This window comes from Bufo bufo, chromosome 3 (assembly GCF_905171765.1).
Source record: "Bufo bufo chromosome 3, aBufBuf1.1, whole genome shotgun sequence".
In the NCBI taxonomy this organism is placed as follows: Eukaryota; Metazoa; Chordata; class Amphibia; order Anura; family Bufonidae; genus Bufo; species Bufo bufo.
Window position 1 is genome coordinate 571151202 of NC_053391.1, and position 23484 is coordinate 571174685.

General features: G+C 44.2%; 1 protein-coding gene across 2 annotated transcripts in view; it reads right to left on the reverse strand.

Annotated features, from left to right (window-relative positions):
* The window catches only part of MYO1A (myosin IA), a 128422-nt gene that overhangs the window by 24890 nt on the left and 80048 nt on the right, over positions 1–23484 (reverse strand). Inside the window, exons 20-26 of one of the 2 annotated variants that reach the window (XM_040425707.1) lie at positions 18913–19062; positions 14999–15067; positions 8372–8458; positions 7496–7570; positions 4032–4166; positions 2564–2670; positions 2239–2371 (exon numbers count right to left, since the gene is read on the reverse strand). In XM_040425707.1, the coding sequence (XP_040281641.1) occupies positions 2239–2371; positions 2564–2670; positions 4032–4166; positions 7496–7570; positions 8372–8458; positions 14999–15067; positions 18913–19062 (756 nt within the window). The remainder of the gene's footprint in view (positions 1–2238; positions 2372–2563; positions 2671–4031; positions 4167–7495; positions 7571–8371; positions 8459–14998; positions 15068–18912; positions 19063–23484) is intronic. The other variant, XM_040425708.1, reaches the window with a different exon arrangement.

Here is a 23484-nt window from a genome sequence, read left to right on the forward strand (position 1 = left end):
GCCACTGTCACTACCACTGCCCCTGCCTCCACCACATTGGCCAGAAGTGCCACTACTACCACAACCATCACCAACACAGCTGTGCTTGGGGTCCCCCACCTGCTCCTCACAGCAGTCCAAACACTGACTATTCTCACACAGGTCATCAACAAGGAGACTACCTTTACTATCTTCCATAGCACATGGGGTGTTGTTGCCTCTTAGGAAAAAAGAAGTGACGCTTATAAATGACATCTTCATTATCCTGCTGTGACTGAGAGGAGAAGTGAGGCATTTAGTCCACAATCTCATCCACTTTGTCCTAAATAATAATGCGACGCCTATCGGAAGCCAGGGAGAACTGTGCTGCTACTGCCGCTACTACTCACATTCTTAATCTCAGATGACAAGGCCTGGGCCTTTCGTTTTGCACTCTTCTATATTACAGACATTTTATTAGGAGGTTTATAAATGAAAAGTCACGGGTTTGGTACACAGATTATTGAACAGTACTAGCAAAATGCTTTTTTCTGTCATTTAAAGATAAAGGTGAAATTAAATGTCCCATCCCTTCTAAACACTGCACACTGGTATTGACAATTTTAATTCCTAATAATGCCGTTTTTTTGCAGTAAAATGTATTTGAACTACATGGTCTGATGAAGTATCGTGTTCAATGACATAACAATGCAATGTTTGTGGTAAAATGTTTTTGAACTATATGTTCAAAAACACGGATATAAAAATAGCGTCAATACAGTATCGGTTTTGCAATAATATGCAACATGTTTAATAACAGGGGTATAATAATGGTGTTATTACCATTAAATGTTTTTGCTAAAACTGAATGTTATCTTACACTATTATGCAATGCCTTTAATAACACGGGTACAATATTGGCGTTGTTCCCTACAATGCTTTTGCCATAATTAAACATTTTCTTGCAATAGCATGCAACGCATTTAATAACACAGGTATATTAATGGCATTATTGCTGTAAAATACTTTTGATAGAACTGAACATTATCTTGCAATTATATGCAACATGTTTAATAACACAGGTATAATAATGGTGTTATTGCTGTAAAATGCTTTTCTTATAACAGAACGTTATCTAACACATTTAATAACATGGGTATAATGCACTGAAGAAAAAAAAATTGTGATTGCTCAGCATGCTATGGGGCGCTGGCAATAAGCCTGTGAACTGTAGAAAATTGTGGTTTAAAAAAAAAAAGCTGGCTGTTCATGTACAGAATTTTCTTTTTTTTCTTGCAGTTTTCTTTTTAAATACAGAAGTAGATGCTAGCAGCAGCTGTATTAAACACACAACTGGGTGATCAGTCCCTCACTCCCTCAGAGCTTTCCCTTAATCTTTCCCTGATCAAATTCCCTAAAATGTACACAATTGTATCTCCCAATTTTCTGCCTATAGTGTCTCAAATTGCTTTTGGTCGGACACTGCCACAAGATACCCTTTCAGGTCAGAAGCTGAACACAGAATGGAGTTCTATGACATTCTCAGAAAAGGACCATCATGAATACTGCCCCTGAATCTGAGTCAATCAGGTCAAGATCCCCCCCCCCCACCACTTCCTCCCAGTATCATGTGATCCTTCATCTTCTTCCTCCGAAACAAATCAAAAAAGCTTTGGATTGTTTACAATCAATTTGCTCATCTCTAGTGATATCCTACCTATACTGTATACTTAGATGTATACCTACCCAGCCATTGGTTCTGCCTATAGGTATACACTAAACATACACATTGAACACAGTTTAAGCATAAACTTATTTAAATACTGCTGTAGATGTTATATTGACATTGATTCATTCTGGGGGCCCAACGTACAGCAACATGCAAATACTACACGCTCACACAGCAGCAGGCAGAAGAAAGATGCTCAAGATGATTGATTGTGGGGTCCCTGCAGCGACGAGAAGACAGATCCCTGGAGAAAGAGGATACTGGTTGGCCTGTTTCTGTGCCTAGAGGTCATCCCAGCCACTGGATGCATTTATAATAATAAACTGTTTTGTATATGGACCCATAGGTTGGCTGCATATTTGTATGTAGTCAATATACTGTGCCATTTGTCACTTGTATAAGGGATAGGGGACTGGCGGCCCACTCTTGCTCAGGGCCCACAGGGGGATTCAACTGTCCCCCTGTGGGCCAGTCCGAGCCTGATCTCACAGTTGTCATTGCTGTGGTGAGTGGCAATTTCCTTATCACAGATAAATGTCAGAATAACAAACCTTGCCATCAATTTTGCTTATTCTTTGCACGTTGGCCGCTACCGTTATCCTTCCTTGATCTGCAACAATCAATTTTTGAAGTTTGGGGTTTTTCTGTACACCTGCAGAATCTCCTTGAAATGGTTTTGGAACACTAGAAAGAAGATTGATTTAAATGTTATTTCTCTGTGGCAAAGAACAATTTAAAAAATAAAAAAAATTGGGTAATTTTAAAGTTCACAGATAAGAATACAGAATAATAGCATGAAAAGTGCATTCCTCATCACATTACTAATCATTCATTCCATTATCTGCATGTCCATTTCGATTCTTCAAGCATACTGACCTGGGTGGATAAGACTTCTTTTTTCCGCTAAATAGTTCACTGGCAGTTAGTTTATCTTGGAGGATTGCCTTGCGTTGAGGGGTTGTAGTCTGTCTGTATCTTTTGCACTAAGCAAAAACATAAAATACAGTATACATAGTGGTTATATTTCAATGTAAACCAATATTTTAGGGTTATCTTTTACACAAAATATATTATAAATTACAGTATTTTACATTCAAAACGTATAACTAAATCTGTCTCCCGATTTCCCCATACACAAGCACGCTCAGCTCAGCAGAGCAGGCATCATTTTTCAGTCAGGTTCTCATAGAACCCAAATTAAAACTTAGCATAGGACCCCTAACCTACCCACTTTCCCTGTCCTTGTGTGACAATCACTCTCAGGAAACACAAAGCGCAACACAGATTTCTGATAAGTTTAGAGGGTTGTTGTTTTTTGCTTGTTTTTTAAGCAGGAGAAATTTTGATCAAAAATAGTAATAAAAAGAAAGTCACCGTCCACCTCACCCACTTTATCTGACTTCCATTTCGGAAAGGCCCCTTTCACACGAGCGAGTTTTCCGCGCGGGTGCAATGCGTGACGTGAATGCATAGCACCTGCACTGAATCCTGACCCATTCATTTCTATGGTGCTGTGTACATGAGCGTTGTTTTTCACGCGTCAGTTCTGCGTTGCGTGAAAATTGCAGCATGTTCTATATTCTGCGTTTTTCACGCAGCCCTGACCCCATAGAAGTGAACGGGGCTTCAGTGAAAAATGTATTGCATCCGGAAGCAAGTGCGGATGCAATGCATTTTTCACTGATGGTCGCTAAGAGATGTTGTTTGTAAACCTTCCGTTTTTTTATCATGCGCGTGAAAAACACATCAAAACACATTGCACCCACGCGGGAAAAAACTGAACAACTGAACGCAATCGCAGACAAAACTGACTGAACTTGCTTCCAAAATAGTGCGAGTTTCACTGAACGCACCCTAAACGCATCCGGACCTAATCCGTCACGCTCGTGTGAAAGAGGCCAAAAAGTGGACTAGGTGCTCCATAAATATGGTGCTCGTTCTTCAGACAACTGGCATAAATACATTGATAAATCTTCTTCCAGTCTGGAAGCTGCAGCCACCATTAGGGGGAGCTCAGTACATGGAAATTTATACAGTTACCATTTACTGGAATGAAAGCTGAAATAATTTATTTTGAATTGAGGCCCCTAGTGGTGGCTGCATGAAAATGAAGAAGTAATTCAGCTCTGCTCTCTGGTCTAGTTTTGCCCTAATAATGCTATAGTTACAATACATGTACACTGTATAGTCATTTTTTGTGGAATTTATACAAACTGAACGGTCTTCACACCACAACTGCTATTATCACATTTTAGTGCCTGGGATTCTGAGGGAATGTTTAAATGTGTTACGGGTGTAATCATCTGTCTGATGGGCGTCTCTAATACACCCTTAAGTCTCTTACCTTCCAAAGTTGGAATAATTTCATTAATTCCTGATTTACACCAGTGAGAAACTTGTACTTGGGAGGCGTCCAGGTTTTGTTTGTTGGAGACAGTGATGGAAGGTTGTTCTTCAGTCCCAGGAAATACTTTTGGAGCTGAGAAATAAGAACAAAGAAAATGTTATCAAGCACTCAAATCCATGCATATACTATATAACTCTTTTTTACCTATTAAAGGTACAGGCTGAAATCTACAAAGTGTAAAATCAGAAGTTCTCAGATATGGGCATAGATAAAATTGTTTAGATTATAATTTAAACTCTTTTCTGGTTTTTTTCAATCACATGTATGCAGTGACCCGGTGGATCCCTACTAAAGAGTTGATATTGTGCTTTGTTGCCAAAGTACATAAATTGTTAAAGTATTCTTTTTATTATGCAATGTGTATCCCAGATGTTTGTATTTATTACCAGGGTGATAGGCTGGCCTCACCCCCTGGTTAGGAGTGATTGCTGAGTGTGTGTATGTGAGATGCTGACAACTAAGCCTAGTGCAGGGAATGTTCATTACTGAAACTGAAAGCTGGCAGGTTAGGCCTCATGCACACGACCGTTGTGTGCATCCGTGGCCATTGTGCCGTTTTCCGTTTTTTTTCGCGGACCCATTGACTTTCAATGGGTCCGTGGAAAAAACGGAAAATGCATCCGTGAGCCGTGTTTCCTGGCCGTGAAAAAAATATGACCTGTCCTATTTTTTTCACGGTCAACGGTTCACGGACCCATTCAAGTCAATGGGTCCGTGAAAGAACACGGATGCACACAAGATTGGCATCCGTGTCCGTGATCCGTGGCCGTAGGTTAGTTTTTATACAGACGGATCCGAAGATCCGTCTGCATAAAAGCTTTTTCAAAGCTGAGTTTTCACTTCGTGAAAACTCAGAACCGACAGTATATTCTAACACAGAAGCGTTCCCATGGTGATGGGGACGCTTCAAGTTAAAATATACCATCGGATTGGAGAAAACTCCGATCTGATGGTATAAAAGGGACTCCGGACTTTACATTGAAAGTCAATGTGGACGGATCCGTTTGAAATGGCACCATATTGTGTCAACGTCAAACGGATCCGTCCCCATTGACTTGCATTGTAATTCAGGACGGATCCGTTTGGCTCCGCACGGCCAGGCGGACACCAAAATGACTTTTTTTTCATGTCCGTGGATCCGCCAAAAATCAAGGAAGACCCACGGACGAAAAAAACGGTCACGGATCACGGACCTACGGACCCTGTTTTTGCGGACCGTGAAAAAAAACGTTCGTGTGCATGAGGCCTAAAGCAACTTGACTGAGGGACTACCCCTGAGAGAAACAGAACAGACATTTACAGATGCTTGAGAACCTCTAAAAAGGCCATCCTGGACTGAAACAGTAAAGTGCAAGCATGTTTATGGCAATAGCCTACTTGTGGAAAGGGTTAACTGTCTCTGGCACCCACCACACTTCTGAGAAGGACTAACCATCTGATCTAAGTTCTACACCCCACAGATTGGGCATTGCAGAAAGAATATTGAGAGTTATTGTTCTCCTGTGGTCATTTGGAAGGATTGCATAGTGTATCTAAAAAGAGACTCAGGGAGGATTACTACCATCATTGCCACCTCCTATATACAACCTTTGGAAGAATCTTACTGTGTTATATACCTCCGAACTGTTCCTACTACTTGTGTATGTACTACAAACTCCATCATCTACTCAGTAAAGAGACCATTATCCCCTGGCCCTCACCCTTGCCCTCCTGCCTTTCATCCTACTGCTCATCTACCTAATACCAAGGATACCCCAGCTGCCACCAGACAGGAGACCCCAAAAACTCTAGGGAGGGCCTCAACAGGAAGAAGGATTGTGCCCCTCCACTCACGCACCTGCGGCCCAGGCAGCGCTAGAGGGAGTAGAATTGGCCACTGTGAGGACTACAACCATCCTTGTTGCTACCGCCACCACGCCCATCCTTTCCAGCTCCATGCTCTCACACCTCCCCAGCGGCCCAGTGCACTGCATGTATTCAATACAAAGGGTTGTCCTATGATAAAGCCTTATCCCCTACCTATCACGAGAAGCAGGGCTCTGCATTTCCCCATTTGAATGGAGTAGCGGTCGCGCATGTGTGCTGCCGCTCCATCCGATTTTTGGACTGACGGAGGTAGCCAAATAGGGGATAAGTAATATCATGAGACAACCCCTTTAATCTAACAGGACCTTGGATCCTCTTCCTTGGGCTGTTCCTGGGTACCTGTAATTCTCTGCAGGAGCTGTATGGCAAGTGGACACATGCGGCACATGTGCAGATACCGACAGCAGAGTCACTTGTATCTAAACATGTGCCAGATGTATGGCATACAAGTGTTGTAAATTTTGGCAAAAGTGCTGATTTCCACCAAAATTTTAAATATTTGTGTGCTATACATTTGGCACATGCGCAGGTGTGCTATTCACCTCCCTTTCCACTTTTACAAAAAAGTGTTGAGGGTGTGCGGGGGAGGAGAAAAGCCGACCTTAATACACCCCTTCCCCTCCCTAAGGCTGGGTGCACACACAACTTACCATGAGGGGAATTTTTAAAATCAGTTTTGCAGAAGTCTACATTGTCATAATTTGGGCCAAATTTATCAAATGTCACATGATGCCAAATTTGGGGCATCTTTAAGTCTAACCCTTCTGTCTTGAGATGTTTCTCAGTTTCCTACTTTACTGGAATAAGATTGAGACAATTTGGAGTTATTCTTTTTAAACGAGCGGGCAATGATCAGGAATGAATGGCTTGTTCCCATGTAAATGGGCCCTGAGTTGCCCATATCAACCAATCACCCCCAAGGTTTTATTTTTCAAGAGCAGAAGATAAAATGAAAGCTGCACTGTGATTGGCTGCTATAGGCAATAAACAGTTTTTCTTTTAAAATTTTCATAAATCTCCTCGTAGTGTTAAATGGAAATGAATGGGTAACATTGTAGTAGATGGACGGACCAAGGGGAACTTGCTCTTAGATCACCATATGCCCTAATGGAGCACATGTACAGGGTTTAATGGATACCTGACTACAAGCTGCCGTAAAATAACCTTCAACTGCGTTTATTAGGGAAATTAGAAATTGATGCTATTATCTGGATTATCATTTAATTAAAGGGGTTTTCATTGATTAATAACACCATTGCTGTCTTCCCAAACAGCCCTACACCTGTGCATGGTCCACAGTTTATGCCTGCTAATACAGCATAGCTCCATTGACGTGAATGGACATAAGCTGCAATACCACACACATCCTGTGGACAGGAGGGGTCTGGAAGAAATCAGTCATGCTTTATAGTCCTACTTCTGGACACTCCCTTTATTGGGAAGAGCTTCTCAAGTTTGTTTCAAGGTGAAATTTTATTATAATACTTTAAGCGTAGCAACCACAAATAACTGAGCAATGGCAGAAAAAAACTTACAATCCTCAGGTAGATAAAGTTGGCAAGTTTTCTTGATGCACTGGATCGGAAATATTTCCGGTATTCCTTTCTGACCTAATAAAAAGAATTTTATTCATGAGTCGCAGCATCTTCCTTCACTATATAGACACAACGATAATTTCATCTGCCGCCTGAACGACACGATCACCTGGTGAATGAGCGTTTGTGATCCGGTGATCACCGGCCTCTGTTACACAGGCAGATTATAGGGAACGAGCCTGCATATAAATGCTCTTCCCCAATATTCTGACAGATCATCAGTCCATGTAAAAGGACCTTTACTTACAGATTTGTACTTAAAGGAGTTGTCCGGATTCAGGAGAAAACCGGACAACGCTCGGGATTAGCCCACGATAACGTACTTACCTGATAGACGCTACGCAATCACTCCAGGTCTACTGGCTGGGCTCTATTTACCCGGCTGCAGTTGTGATATTAAGCTGACAACACATGACCGCTGCAGCCAATCACTGGCCTCTTCAGGCGCAGGACTGAAGACAGCGATTGGCTGCAGTACTGTAGGTAAGTACCTTACTAACCAGTGCAAGTTGATCCTGAGAGTTGTCCAGTTTCCTCTTGAAACCAGACAAATACTTTCAGCCCTGACAGATTTATAGCACAGAAGGCAGAAGGGTAATTAGATAGATAGATAGATAGATAGATAGATAGATAGATAGATAGATAGATAGATAGATAGATAGATAGATAGATAGATAGATAGATAGGGGTAGGGTGAAGTAGAGACACGTTATGTATGAGTCATGACAGACAAAATCGATTTGCTGGAAATAACCACTGTAAACGGAGCAATTAGTGTGTGCCCTCTTGATAATGAAGCTGAGGAGACAGCCTTACTTTGTATCCCCTCCAATAAGCACAGATAGTGGATGAGGCTCCCGACTGGCGATTTTGAACTTTTATTTTCCTCAGCAACACACGTGCCTAGAAGCAAATTAAAGTGTAACCGTCATGTTTTCATCAAAAAATAAATTTTAGCATATGTTACTGCTACAGCAGCATTATGCATAAAGCAATCTTTAGTTTCTTCACATACCACTGTTTTCCTTGAGTTTTTTCCTTAGTTTCGGCTGTTTAAACATTTACAATATGAGGACCTTCTCAAGATGGCTCCTCTGCCAGATCTGAGGCCAAAACTGCTTTCCCTCACTTCCCATACACACTTGCTGTAGCCAGCAGCTCCCTGCCAGCCAATCAGATTGGATTACTGAGAGACACGCCTCCTCACTCTGAAGCCTAATGCAGGCATGCAGAGTGAAGGACCGCCCCTCTGTCTATCTGTCTTCTTAGCCAGAGACAGACAAGTCATAGGAACTGTCTTTTAAGGGAGCAGTGGAAAGGGACAGGGGACATTAATGAAAGCTGTTATTATAAGGTAATTACAGATCTTTTGACAATCATTGACAGACTAACTCAGGTATACAGTCCTAGCTCTAATAAACTAGCAAATAAAAAAAAATATGACAGTTACACTTTAACACAATCAAAAGTGCAAAGCACAGAGGATTAAAATTATGATATATTATGATCAAACATGCAGGGTATTAGTCATGATTAGTGTTGGGCAAGCATGCTCAGCCGAACACTAATTTTACTCGAGCATCGCAATGATCGGCACATCGCGGTGTTCAGCTGAATACCACGTGATGCTCGAGTCTCCTCCCCGCACGTTTGTTGGCTGCTACGCAGCCAATAAACGTGCAGGTAAGTACTGCCATTCACTGTAATGCCGTAGCATTGTTGGCTACTGGCATTACAGTGATTGGCTGGCCGGAACGCATCATCGTGTGCTATATAGCACCCGATGACACGCGTTCGGCTCAGTCTTAGTCAGGGAGAGCTGGAGGGCAGAAGGGAGAGATAGTGTAGGGAGTGAAATAGGAATATTTTTGTTTTTATATTTGTTATAGACCCAAAAGTCCTTTTAAGGACTATTGTTGTGTGTGGCAGCAATATATATTTTTAGCGCAACCTGCACTAAATTGCTGAAACTTGTTAGAGACCCAAAAGTCCTTTTAAGGACTATAGTTGTATCTGGCAGCAATATATATTTTTCGCGCAACCTGCGCTAAATAGCTTTCAATTGTTTGGCCGCAGCCTAAAAATATCTGTGACATCCAGTGTACTTTTTCCGCAGACGGTGTCCACTGCGGACAGTTACATTACCTGCGCTACATCTCCTGTATAACGTTAGCGCATCCGAAATATCAGTGACATTCAGTGTAATTTTTTTCGCTGCTGGTGACAGCAACATTATCTACGCTACATCTCCTGTGTAACGTGTGCGCAGCCTAAAAATATCTGTGACATCCAGTGTACTTTTTCTGTAGACGGTGTCCGCTGCGGACAGTTACATTACCTGCGCTACATCTCCTGTATAACGTTTGCGTATCCTAAATATCAGTGACATTCAGTAAAAATTTTTTGCTGCTGGTGGCAGCGACATTACCTGTGCTACATCTCATGTATAGTGTTTGCCCTTTCTAAATATCAGTGACATTAATTCAGTGTAATTTTTTATTAGCCGCTGATGACAGCGACATTACTTGCACTATACCTCATGTATAACGTTTGTGCATCCTAAATATCAGTGACATTAATTCAGTGTCATTTTTTTATTAGGCGGTGGTGACAGCGACAGTACTTGCGCTATACCTCCTGTATAAAGTTTTTTGCATCCTAAATATCAGTGACATTCATTCAGTGTAATTTTGTATTAGACGGTGGTGACAGCGACATTACTTGCGCTATACCTCCTGTTTAACGTGTGCGCATCCTAAAAATATCTGTGACATTCTGTGTACTTTATTTGCGCATACACTTACAAAACCTGGGCTACTGTACATGTGACATACTTGCAAGCATATATACCATTTAATATGCGCAAGGCGAGCAGTAAGGGACAGGGAAGTGGTTGTGCTGCTGATGGTGCACGCAGAGGCCATGGCCCTGGGCGCGGTGAAACTGTGCCTGCTGCCAGAGCAAAAGAAACACTCATCCACGATACCTAGCTTCATATCCCAGTTTGCAGAGCGGCGCAGGACACCACTCTCAAAGTCAGACCAGTGCGACCAGGTGGTCGGTTGGATTGCAGCAGATAATGCTTCCAGTCAGTTAAGCACCACCCTGTCTTCCACAAAGTCCAGTCTCAGTAGCCAAGAGTCTGGTCAACAGAATCCTCACCCTGATACTCCTTCCACCCACCATGGAGAGTCTTGGCAAACAAGTGATCCCACACTCGGATATTCCGAGGAGCTGTTTTCATCACCATTCCTTAATTTGGGCCTCTCGCCAAGCCCGCTTGAAGAGGGACAGGGACATGAGGAGATCTTGTGCCCTGATTCCCAAACTCTGGAGCATCCACAGTCAGAAGAAGATGACGGTGGGGAACTGCAATTAGAGTTTCACGAGGTGGATGATGATAATGAGACACAGTTGCCAATAAGTCAACTGCAATTAGTGTCTCAAGAGGTTCATTATAAGGATGAGACACAGTTGTCAATAACTGAGGTTGTTAATAGGTCAGCAAGTCAGAAGGATGACTAGAGTAAGGAAGTGGAAGAGGAAGTGCTGGACGATGAAGTTACTGACCCAACCTGGGAAGGTGGCAAGCCAAGCGAAGACAGCAGAACATAGGGGGAGGGATCCGCAGCACCGCAACAGGCTGGAAGAGGCAGTGGGGTGGCAAAAGGGAGAAGGCGGGCCACACCAAACAGGCCCGCAAAAGTTCCCCGGAGCACCCCCTTGCGGCAATCTCCCTTGCCAAGGGGTAGGTGTTCTTCAGTCTGGCGCTTTTTTGAGGAAAGTGCGGACGATAAAAGAATTGTCATTTTCAACCTGCGTCATACCAAAATGAGCAGAGGCGTGAACACTAGCAACCTCACCACTACCAGCATAATCCGCCACATGGCATTAAAGTACCCTAATAGGTGGGCCGAACGCCTGGGTCCACAACCAGTGTCTGCGGGTCACACCACTGCCTCCTCTTCCCCTGTGTTACGTGCTGGCCAATCCCCTGTCCAAGACGCAGGCCCCAATGCCTCCCGCCCTGCACCTGGACCTTCGCAAGCATCATCAGCTAGCACATCCACTTCTGTGTCCCAGCGCAGTGTACAGATGTCTATACCCCAGGCTTTTGAACGAAAGCGCAAATACCCAGCCACCCACCCACAGACCAAAGCACTAAATGCACACCTTTCCAAATTGCTAGCCCTGGAAATGTTGCCATTTAGGCTTGTGGACACTGAGGCTTTCCGCAGCCTGATGGCGGTGGTTGTCCCGCAGTACTCTGTCCCCAGCCACCAATATTTTTCACGGTGTGCAGTCCCAGCCTTACACCAGCATGTGTCCCGTAACATCACCCGTGCCCTGACCAACGCAGTTATTGGGAAGGTCCACTTAACGACTGACACATGGACAAGTGCTTTTGGCCAGGGATGCTACATTTCCCTGATGGCACACTGGGTGAACGTTGTGGAGGCCGAGAGCGAGTCGTACCCTGGGATGGCAAGATGCTACCGATGCCAAGGATTGCGGGCCCTACTTCCATCAGGGTTTCAGCCAGCACCTACGTTAGTGGCTTCAACCCCCCCTTCTCCTCCTCCGCCTCCTCCTTCACTTCCACCTCTGAATTATCATCTTATAGCACCAGTCAGCCATCAGTCAGTGGCTGGAAGCAGTGTAGCACTGCAGTGGGGAAGCGGCAACAGGCCGTGCTTAAACCGGCTTTGGAGCTTGGCAAGCTCACACACATACCATGACTAGCCGACGTGTTCAACCTAGTGGTTCAGCGGTTTCTCAAAACCTACCCTAATTTGCCTGAGCTACTGTTGAAGGTGCGCCGCATGTGTGCCCATTTCCGCGAGTCATCGACAGCTTCCGCCGGTCTGGCAACTCTGCAGCAGCACTTGCAATTGCCAGCTCACCGACTGTTGTGCGACGTGAGCATGCGCTGGAACTCAACGTTCCACATGTTGGCCAGGCTTTGTGAGCAGCAGAGGGCAGTAGTGGAATACCAGCTGCAACATGGTCGTCGCCTTTCCAGTCAGCTTCCGCTCTTCACAAGCGACGAGTGGGCATGGATGCCTGACCTCTGTGAGGTTTTACGCAACTTTGAGGAATCAACACAGATGGTGAGCAGCAATAACGCTATTATCAGCATCACCATCCCACTTCTGTGTCTACTCAAACGCTCGCTGCTCACAATTAAGGCGGACGCTTTGCATGTGGATGTGGTGGAAATGGGGGAAGACAGTACACAGTGTGATAGCCAGACCACCCTCAGTTCGTCTTCTCAGCGCAAATTGGATGATGAGGAGGAGGAGCAGGAGACGGTTGCCTCCGCTACAGAGGGTAGTACCCATGGAAGTTTTATTCCATCTGTTCAGCGTGGATGCGTAGAAGAGGAGGAAGAGGAGATTGAGAGTCATCATCCTGATGAGGAGAGTGAAGTTTTGTCTGTTGGGACACATGGCTGACTTTATGTTAGGCTGCCTTTCTTGTGACCCTCGCTTTGTACACATTTTGGTCAACACCGATTACTGGTTTTTCACCCTTCTCGACCCCCACTACAAAGAGAACCTCTCATCTCTCATTCCTGTGGTGGAGAGGATGAGCAAAATGGTGCAATACCAGAAGGTCCTTGTGGAAAAATTGCTCCATAAATTTCCAGTTGACAACGCTGGCTGCAGAGTACGTAGTTCCTTGGCCAACCGAGGAGGGTAGACGAGGGGAACACACAGCAGTTGTAACAGAGGCAAGGCAATACTCTCCAAGGCCTGGGACAGTTTTATGACACCCCGCCAGCACCCTCAACCTGATGTGCGGCCTAGTGTCACATGGAGGGAAAAAATTTGAAAGATGGTGAAGTGCGTAGCAGACCGTGTCAGCGTCCTCAGTAATCCCTGTGTGCCTTACAACTATTGTGTGTCCAAGCTGGACATGTTGCACGAACTGGCGCTCTACGCCTTGGAGGTGCTGGCCTGCCCGCCGCCAGCGTTTTGTCAGAGCGTGTATTTAGTGCTGCTGGGGGCATAATAACTGATAAGCGCATCCACCTGTCAACTGAAAATGCTGATCGGTTGACTCTTATAAAAAGGAACAAGGCCTGGATTGCCCCTGACTTCTCTACTCCACCAGAGGAAAGCGGCTGAACATAAAGGCACTCTAAATGTGGCTTTTATGGTGTATTGAATGCACTGTATTCCCATGCACCCCTTCCACCACTAAAAAGAGTATATGGTTAAATCTCCCTTTTCTCGTCCTCCTCCTCCTCCATCATATCAAAATGCTTATAAGGCTGCCCTCGCTCCTAATGTTTTTGAGGGTCAGCTCAGCAGCAGGCCCTAACCCATAATGTTTTAAATGGTCACCAGCAGGCCCTCATCCATAATGTTTTTGAGGGTCACCAGCAGGCCCTCAACCATAATGTTTTAGAGGGTCAGCTCAGCAGCAGACCCTCACCCCTAAATTTTTATATGGTCAGCTCGGCAGCAGGCCCTCTCCCACGAAATCTTTTAGATGGTCAGCTCGGCAGCAGGCCCTCGCCCACATTTTTTTTTCGATGGTCAGCTTGGCAGCAGGCCCTCGCCCACAATTTTTTTTAGATGGTCAGCTCGGCAGCAGGCCCTCGCCCACCAATTTTTTTAGATGGTCAGCTCGGCAGCAGGCCCTCACCCACAAAATTTTTTAGATGGTCAGCTTGGCAGCAGGCCCTCGCCCACAAATTTTTTTAGATGGTCAGCTCAGCAGCAGGCTCTCACCCCTAATGTTTTAGAGGATCACCAGAAGGCCATCAATCATAATTTTTCAAGGGTGTCGGTTCCTTGTCATTTTTGGCAGCCCTTTACCTTAGTGCATAAGCTTTATGAGTGTAGGAGTCCCACTACCTGAACAATTGTACCACAATGTGAATGAAGCCCTCCTTTATGTGATATACAGGTTATATCGGAGTGCCTCTTCCTTGGAATTTTTGGCAGCACTTGCACTTTATATACAAGTAAATATACAGGAAAGAATGTTTCCAAACTATTTTTCCTCTAAAATTTATTTTATTTTCGGTTTGGTGCTTATTATTGTCAGTCTGTAAAAGTGGCATACTACTCGGACAACATTGTTCCCAGCAGCGACCTGGGAGTCCAAGATGCATCCAGACATCCTCCCTATGCTTTTCCCGAACCATTTCAGTAGCATTTCCATCAATTTCTGACCTTTTCCTATGAACCAGACACCCTCCCCTCTTCAGATCAGGGGGTGCCTGGTTTAATGCTCGGGGTCTCCCATTGACTTCCATTTTGCTCGGGTGCTCGGTAGAGCACCCGAGCATCCCAAGGTGTTCTACTTGAGCACCCGAGCACTTTGGTGCTCAACCAACACTAGTCATGATCAGTCTTAAAACTATTCTTTTTATTATTTCATTTGGCATAAATAAATATATATATATATATATTATCACAAGTCATTTACCTTCCAGCCTCGGATATAGGCTTGTAAGAGTAATGCAGAGAACCGTACTTTCTGATACTTATTCTTTTGCTGCAAAAGAAAGAAACATAAAATGTGAAGTGAAAATCCAGACTTGTAAAGTAAAGGCAAACTTTAGGAGAAACTCTCATATAGGAATATGTTAGTCAGAAGAATTAGTCCGATGTAGCAACTACATACCCATCATGGAATTACAGACCTGTGCATGTTTATTTCCCTTTCCCCATCTTCAGCTTAGTGCATTCTGTACACTGTGGTACTTTGAAGGGGTTTTCCAGACCAAAAAATGTATAAGTAAAACTGCTGAGAATAATGTGAAAACATACTCACCACATGGATTCCCCACCACTCCCCGAAAGGAGTGGACTGGGAACTTAAAAGTAGCCCTGGAAAAAACCTTAAAGTGGCCCTATTTTGTGGGAGGGTCCAAACTGACAGAAGGCGGGATAACACAAGTAGACAGAGCCAACACATGTAGGCAGGAACAACAGAAGTAGGCGGAGCCTGCCATACTGTAGTGCAGCACAAAATACTGCCTCAGCAGAACCAAATACCACACTGCAGCACAAAAGACCGCCTAGGTAGAATAAAATACCACAGTGCTGCTAAAAATACTGGTGCCTGAGCTACGGTATGAAACTGCATCAATACCATTGAATTCAGGAGGGCACCTGCGGCCACTGGCCAGGTGCATAAGTACCCGATGCTCCTACATAAATGAATGCTGAGAGCATCAGATCTTTATGTACCTGATTGGTGGCCATGAGGAGGCCTTGGGTGGCCAACAGTGCTTCGGTCCACCAGGAAATTTCACTGTAGGGTCTATAGCCAGTCTGCCCCTGCTCCCCGGTCCCATATAGCTCTCCCCTTTCTAGCCCAGCAATAACTGAAAATCATGTGACTACTGCAGCCTATCACTGGCTGTAGTAGTTGGCTGCAGGGGTTGCATACTCTGTGTCAACACATCATAGATTGACTAGGAAGTAGGGAGCAGAGAAGATGCGTCAGTTTTTATTTTCCTACAAGATTCTGAGCAGTTTTATTTTTTATGGGCTGGAAACCCCTTTTAAGTTAACTACTAGCAAATAATTGTTTCTCCATCTGAATGGTGACTATATCAGTACATGCAGCTACATGTCTACTCATACTGAAGTAGCTTAGCTTAGTTCTATACTACACTGCGTGCAGAATTATTAGGCAAATGAGTATTTTGACCACATCATCCTCTTTATGCATGTTGTTTTACTCCAAGCTGTATAGGCTCGAAAGCCTACTACCAATTAAGCATATTAGGTGATGTGCATCTCTGTAATGAGAAGGGGTGTGGTCTAATGACATCAACACCCTATATTAGGTGTGCATAATTATTAGGCAACTTCCTTTCCTTTGGCAAAATGGGTCAAAAGAAGGACTTGACAGGCTCAGAAAAGTCAAAAATAGTGAGATATCTTGCAGAGGGATGCAGCACTCTTAAAATTGCAAAGCTTCTGAAGCGTAATCATCGAGCAATCAAGCGTTTCATTCAAAATAGTCAACAGGGTCGCAAGAAGCGTGTGGAAAAACCAAGGCGCAAAATAACTGCCCATGAACTGAGAAAAGTCAAGCGTGCAGCTGCCAAGATGCCACTTGCCACCAGTTTGGCCATATTTCAGAGCTGCAACATCACTGGAGTGCCCAAAAGCACAAGGTGTGCAATACTCAGAGACATGGCCAAGGTAAGAAAGGCTGAAAGACGACCACCACTGAACAAGACACACAAGCTGAAACGTCAAGACTGGGCCAAGAAATATCTCAAGACTGATTTTTCTAAGGTTTTATGGACTGATGAAATGAGAGTGAGTCTTGATGGGCCAGATGGATGGGCCCGTGGCTGGATTGGTAAAGGGCAGAGAGCTCCAGTCCGACTCAGACGCCAGCAAGGTGGAGGTGGAGTACTGGTTTGGGCTGGTATCATCAAAGATGAGCTTGTGGGGCCTTTTCGGGTTGAGGATGGAGTCAAGCTCAACTCCCAGTCCTACTTCCAGTTTCTGGAAGACACCTTCTTCAAGCAGTGGTACAGGAAGAAGTCTGCATCCTTCAAGAAAAACATGATTTTCATGCAGGACAATGCTCCATCACACGCGTCCAAGTACTCCACAGCGTGGCTGGCAAGAAAGGGTATAAAAGAAGAAAATCTAATGACATGGCCTCCTTGTTCACCTGATCTGAACCCCATTGAGAACCTGTGGTCCATCATCAAATGTGAGATTTACAAGGAGGGAAAACAGTACACCTCTCTGAACAGTGTCTGGGAGGCTGTGGTTGCTGCTGCACGCAATGTTGATGGTGAACAGATCAAAACACTGACAGAATCCATGGATGGCGGGCTTTTGAGTGTCCTTGCAAAGAAAGGTGGCTATATTGGTCACTGATTTGTTTTTGTTTTGTTTTTGAATGTCAGAAATGTATATTTGTGAATGTTGAGATGTTATATTGGTTTCACTGGTAAAAATAAATAATTGAAATGGGTATATATTTGTTTTTTGTTAAGTTGCCTAATAATTATGCACAGTAATAGTCACCTGCACACACAGATATCCCCCTAAAATAGCTCAAACTAAAAACAAACTAAAAACTACTTCCAAAAATATTCAGCTTTGATATTAATGAGTTTTTTGGGTTCATTGAGAACATGGTTGTTGTTCAATAATAAAATTAATCCTCAAAAATACAACTTGCCTAATAATTCTGCACTCCCTGTATATGCTCTGAAGTTCACTGCCATTCAATGATACATAGGCTTGTCATGGGTCCCTCCCACGCAGGGGCATCAGTAAGGGGGCGTGACCCCCGAAATGTCGCGCGGTACGGGATAGAATTCAGCTTAGCGTTCTTGTTTAAAAATTATAAGAATCAATAAAGAAGTTCAAAGTGCAGATTGCGCTTCTAACGAGTGAGTACTTTTAATTTCTCACCAAGAATCCTTGATGAAAAATGCGGCTGATTAGATTGCGTTGACTGGGGCTGAAGTGAGGCTCTGAGTCAGACCATTGTGGTGTTACACGTGGGAGCTGATTTGATTGATTGATGTGGGCACGTCTCATCTGCGTGAGGTCACCTTGTCGTGACAAGTTGGCAGGACTCGTCTGAGCGAGGTCACCTTGTCGTGGCAAGTAGGCAAGACTCATCTGAGTGAGATCATCTTGTCATGGCACATGGGCAGGACTAGTATGAGTGAGGTCCCCTTGTCATGGCAAGTGGGCAAGACTTGTCTGAGTGAGGTCACCTTGTTGTGGCAAGTGGACAGGACTCATCTGAGTGAGATCACCTTGTCATGGCAAGTGGGCAGAACTCATCTGAGTGAGGTCACCTTGTCATGGCACGTGGGCAGGACTCATCTGAGTGAGGTCACCTTGTCATGGCACGTGGGCAAGACTCATCTGACTGAGGTCACCTCGTTTTTTGTCATGGCACGTTGGAAGGTCATCTTGTTGTGGCACGTGAGCTAACATGTAGGTCAAATGTATAAGTACAGTAAATATAGCAGCAATTTCATTATATTCATTAGCGCCTGTAGGGCCTGTTTTTTTTTTTTGCTTTTGCTTTTAAACTGGAGTCACAGCAATTTTATGGATTTTTGTACATTTTTTTCAATAAACAATAGGATTTTTTAGAGGATTCCTTTATCTTTTTTTTTTAATATATGTTGTTAGTGCTGACGCTAGGCATGTGGATTCTTATCTACATTGGGCCTACGATACACGGACTGGTGAGTGTCCTATGCTATTTCAAGTGGCAGATTAGTTAGCATGGGCAGCAGTACCAATGTGTTCTTTGCCATTTATTTTTTTATTTATACAGAGCCAGTCTGATGAATTTACTACTCTTCAGATGTCTTATATGATCTTGAAACTTACTGTGTGGCCACGGTAAAATGCAGAAATGATGATCTGACTTTTCCGCATAAGCAAAAACTGAGTCCGACATTTCCATCCACGAAACACCTTCTGTATAAGAGTGGCTAGCTCATTCAATTTCTGCCTGCGCTTTTCCTCCAAGTCAAAAAGCTGAAAACAAGAGTATTTGTTTAAAAAAATTGCTACACAGTACCATTAGCCAATACATTTACAATGCTACTTAAAGGAAAATTCCAGTGAAGACGACCTTCTGATTTCACATAGACACATGAGAAAGCGTCACTGAGCGGTCACCAAACATTGCATTAATAGTACAGTGTGTATACATGAGGAATAACATTATTTATGGACATGATATCACTTCTATCTGGCATTTTTTTTAGCAGTGTTCATCTGTGCTTTTTAAATATCTAGTGCGCAGTTCTACTAGGCATGGTGGGTGGAGACTGCCTGCCATTCACTGCACACAGAAAGTAGAAGATAATCTGCTTCCTAATCTTCTCTTACTCACTCAGAATCAGCCTCAATAAAGCAGCCTCAAGATCATGGATGACATTAAAAAGAAGTACTGACTTGTATGATTGTGAATTACGCATTTATGTTGAGCTATAACCTTTTTATGTAGCTGTGCAGTCTCTCTTTGTCAGTGCCTGTCTCTGCATTCCTGCTCAATCCTACCCCATACCCTCTCCATAGACTTGCATTGACATGTGTAATATGATCCTCCTCCAGAGATTATCTGTCCTAGATACGAATAAGGCATTTCTCAAAGTGAAAAGCAATTAGAGGGGAAGAGGACAGGTTAGGTATCCCCATGTTTTGCAAATTATAGGTAGAATCTAGGGATGAGCGAACCCGAACTGTATAGTTCGGGTTTGTACCGAATTTTGGGGCGAACCCGAACATTTTCGTAAAAGTCTGTGTTCGGGTTCGGTGTTCGGCGCTTTCTTGGCGCTTTTTGAAAGGCTGCAAAGCAGCCAATCAACAAGCGTCATACTACTTGCCCCAAGAGGCCATCACAGCCTTGCCTACTATTGGCATGGCTGTGATTGGCCAGTGCAGCATGTGACCCAGCCTCTATATAAGCTTGGGTCACGTAGCGCTGCACGTCACTCTGCTGATTCAAGCATAGGGAGAGGTTGCTGCTGCGACGTTAGGGCGAGATTAGGCAGATTAACTCCTCCAAAAGACTTCATTCTGTGATCGATCTGCAGCTGTGGATCATTGAAGTGCTAATATCGACTTGCTCACTTTTTTGAGGCTGCCCAGAGCGTTTTTAGATCACTTTTTTCTGGGGTGATCGGCGGCCATTTTGTGGCTTGTGGTGCGCCAGCACAAGCTATCACCAAGTGTATTTAACCATCAATAGTGTGGTTATTTTTTGCTATATCCTACATCAGCTGCAGGCTGAGCCTGTGTCACCGAAATGCATTTAACCATCAACAGTCTGGTTATTTTTTGGCCATATACTACATCAGCTGCAGGCTGAGCCTGTGTCACCGAAGTGCATTTAACCATCAACAGTCTGGTTATTTTTTGGCCATATACTACATCAGCTGCAGGCTGAGCCTGTGTCACCGAAGTACATTTAACCATCAACAGTCTGGTTATTTTTTGGCCATATACTACATCTGGTGCAGGCTGAGCCTGTGTCACCCAAGTGCATTTAACCATCAATAGTGTGGTTATTTTTTGGCCATATACTACATCAGAAGCAAGTTGAGCCTGTCACCCAGCGCCTAAAAAATAGACCTGACATTTCTATTCAACCAAATTTGTACTGTTTTAGCTGGTCAAGTTATTTGTAGTGACCGTAAAAGCACACTTTTTGTTCTAGGTTGAAAAACTATTCCCAAATTTGCCATTCTCAAAATAACTAGTTTCTGCTATATGAGGCCTACTTGAAATCTATCCCAAAAAGGATATCTTACATTGAAGGTGCTATCTTACATTCAGAAAAACTTAACACACACGCTACTGTGCAGATACAAGTCTAATTCTGTGATTAAACCTATACCTGTCACACAGCGCAAAAAAAAACAGGCCTCACATTTCTATTTAACCAAATCTGTACTGTTTTAGCTGGTCAAGTTATTTGTAGTGACCGTAAAAGCACACTTTTTGTTCTGGGTTGAAAAACTATTCCCAAATTTGCCATTCTCAAAATAACTAGTTTCTGCTATATGAGGCCTACTTGAAATCTATCCCAAAAAGGATATCTTACATTGAAGGTGCTATCTTACATTCAGAAAAACTTAACACACACGCTACTGTGCAGATACAAGTCTAATTCTGTGATTAAACCTATACCTGTCACACAGCGCAAAAAAAAAACAGGCCTCACATTTCTATTTAACCAAATCTGTACTGTTTTAGCTGGTCAAGTTATTTGTAGTCACCCAGCGCCTAAAAAACAGGCCTCACATTTCTATTTAACCAAATCTGTACTGTTTTAGCTGGTCAAGTTATTTGTAGTGACCGTAAAAGCACACTTTTTGTTCTGGGTTGAAAAACTATTCCCAAATTTGCCATTCTCAAAATAACTAGTTTCTGCTATATGAGGCCTACTTGAAATCTATCCCAAAAAGGATATCTTACATTGAAGGTGCTATCTTACATTCAGAAAAACTTAACACACACACTACTGTGCAGATACAAGTCTAATTCTGTGATTAAACCTATACCTGTCACACAGCGCAAAAAAAAACAGGCCTCACATTTCTGTTTAACCAAATCTGTACTGTTTTAGCTGGTCAAGTTATTTGTAGTGACCGTAAAAGCACACTTTTTGTTCTGGGTTGAAAAACTATTCCCAAATTTGCCATTCTCAAAATAACTAGTTTCTGCTATAGGAGGCCTACTTGAAATCTATCCCAAAAAGGATATCTTACATTCAAGGTGCTGAGTGTCATTCAGAAAAACTTAACACACACGCTACCGTGCAGATACAAGTCTAATTCTGTGATTAAACCTATACACATTTCTATTCAACCAAATCTGTACTGTTTTAGCTGGTCAAGTTATTTGTAGTGACCGTAAAAGCACACTTTTTGTTCTGGGTTGAAAAACTATTCCCAAATTTGCCATTCTCAAAATTGTGGTGAACGGGAACAATGAGGAAAACATCTAATAAGGGAAGCGGACGCGGACGTGGACATCGTCGTGGTGGTGTTAGTGGACCCTCTGGTGCTGGGAGAGGATGTGGCCGTTCTGCCACAGCCACACGTCCTAGTGAACCAACTACCTCAGGTCCCAGTAGCCAGCAGAATTTACAGCGATATTTGGTGGGGCCCAATGCCGTTCTAAGGATGGTAAGGCCTGAGCAGGTACAGGCATTAGTCAATTGGGTGGCCGACAGTGGATCCAGCACGTTCACATTATCTCCCACCCAGTCTTCTGCAGAAAGCGCACAGATGGCGCATGAAAACTAAGCCTATCGGTCTGTCACATCACCCCCATGCATATCAGGGAAACTGTCTGAGCCTCAAGTTATGCAGCAGTCTCTTATGCTGTTTGAAGACTCTGCTGCCAGGGTTTCCCAAGGGCATCCACCTAGCCCTTCCCCAGGGGTGGAAGAGATAGAATGCACTAACGCACAACCACTTATTTTTCCTGATGATGAGGACATGGGAATACCACCTCAGCACGTCTCTGATGATGACGAAACACAGGTGCCAACTGCTGCGTCTTTCTGCAGTGTGCAGACTGAACAGGAGGTCAGGGGTCAAGACTGGGTGGAAGACGATGCAGGGGACGATGAGGTCCTAGACCCCACATGGAATGAAGGTCGTGCCACTGACTTTAAGAGTTCGGAGGAAGAGGCAGTGGTGAGACCGAGCCAACAGCGTAGCAAAAGAGGGAGCAGTGGGCAAAATCAGAACACCCGCCGCCAAGAGACTCCGCCTGCTACTGACCGCCGCCATCTGGGACCGAGCACCCCAAAGGCAGCTTCAAGGAGTTCCCTGGCATGGCACTTCTTCAAACAATGTGCTGACGACAAGACCCGAGTGGTTTGCACGCTGGGCCATCAGAGCCTGAAGCGAGGCATTAACGTTCTGAACCTTAGCACAACCTGCATGACCAGGCACCTGCATGCAAAGCATGAACTGCAGTGGAGTAAACACCTTAAAAACAAGGAACTTACTCAGGCTCCCCCTGCTACCTCTTCTGCTGCTGCCGCCGCCTCGGCCTCTTCTGCTGCTGCCGCCGCCTCGGCCTCTTCCTCCGCCTCTGGAGGAACGTTGGCACCTGCCGCCCAGCAAACATGGGATGTACCACCAACACCACCACCTGCGTCACCAAGCATCTCAACCATGTCACACGGCAGCGTTCAGCTCTCCATCTCACAAACATTTGAGAGAAAGCGTAAATTCCCACCTAGCCACCCTCGATCCCTGGCCCTGAATGCCAGCATTTCTAAACTACTGGCCTATGAAATGCTGTCATTTAGGCTGGTGGACACACACAGCTTCAAACAGCTCATGTCGCTTGCTGTCCCACAGTATGTTGTTCCCAGCCGGCACTACTTCTCCAAGAGAGCCGTGCCTTCCCTGCACAACCAAGTGTCGGATA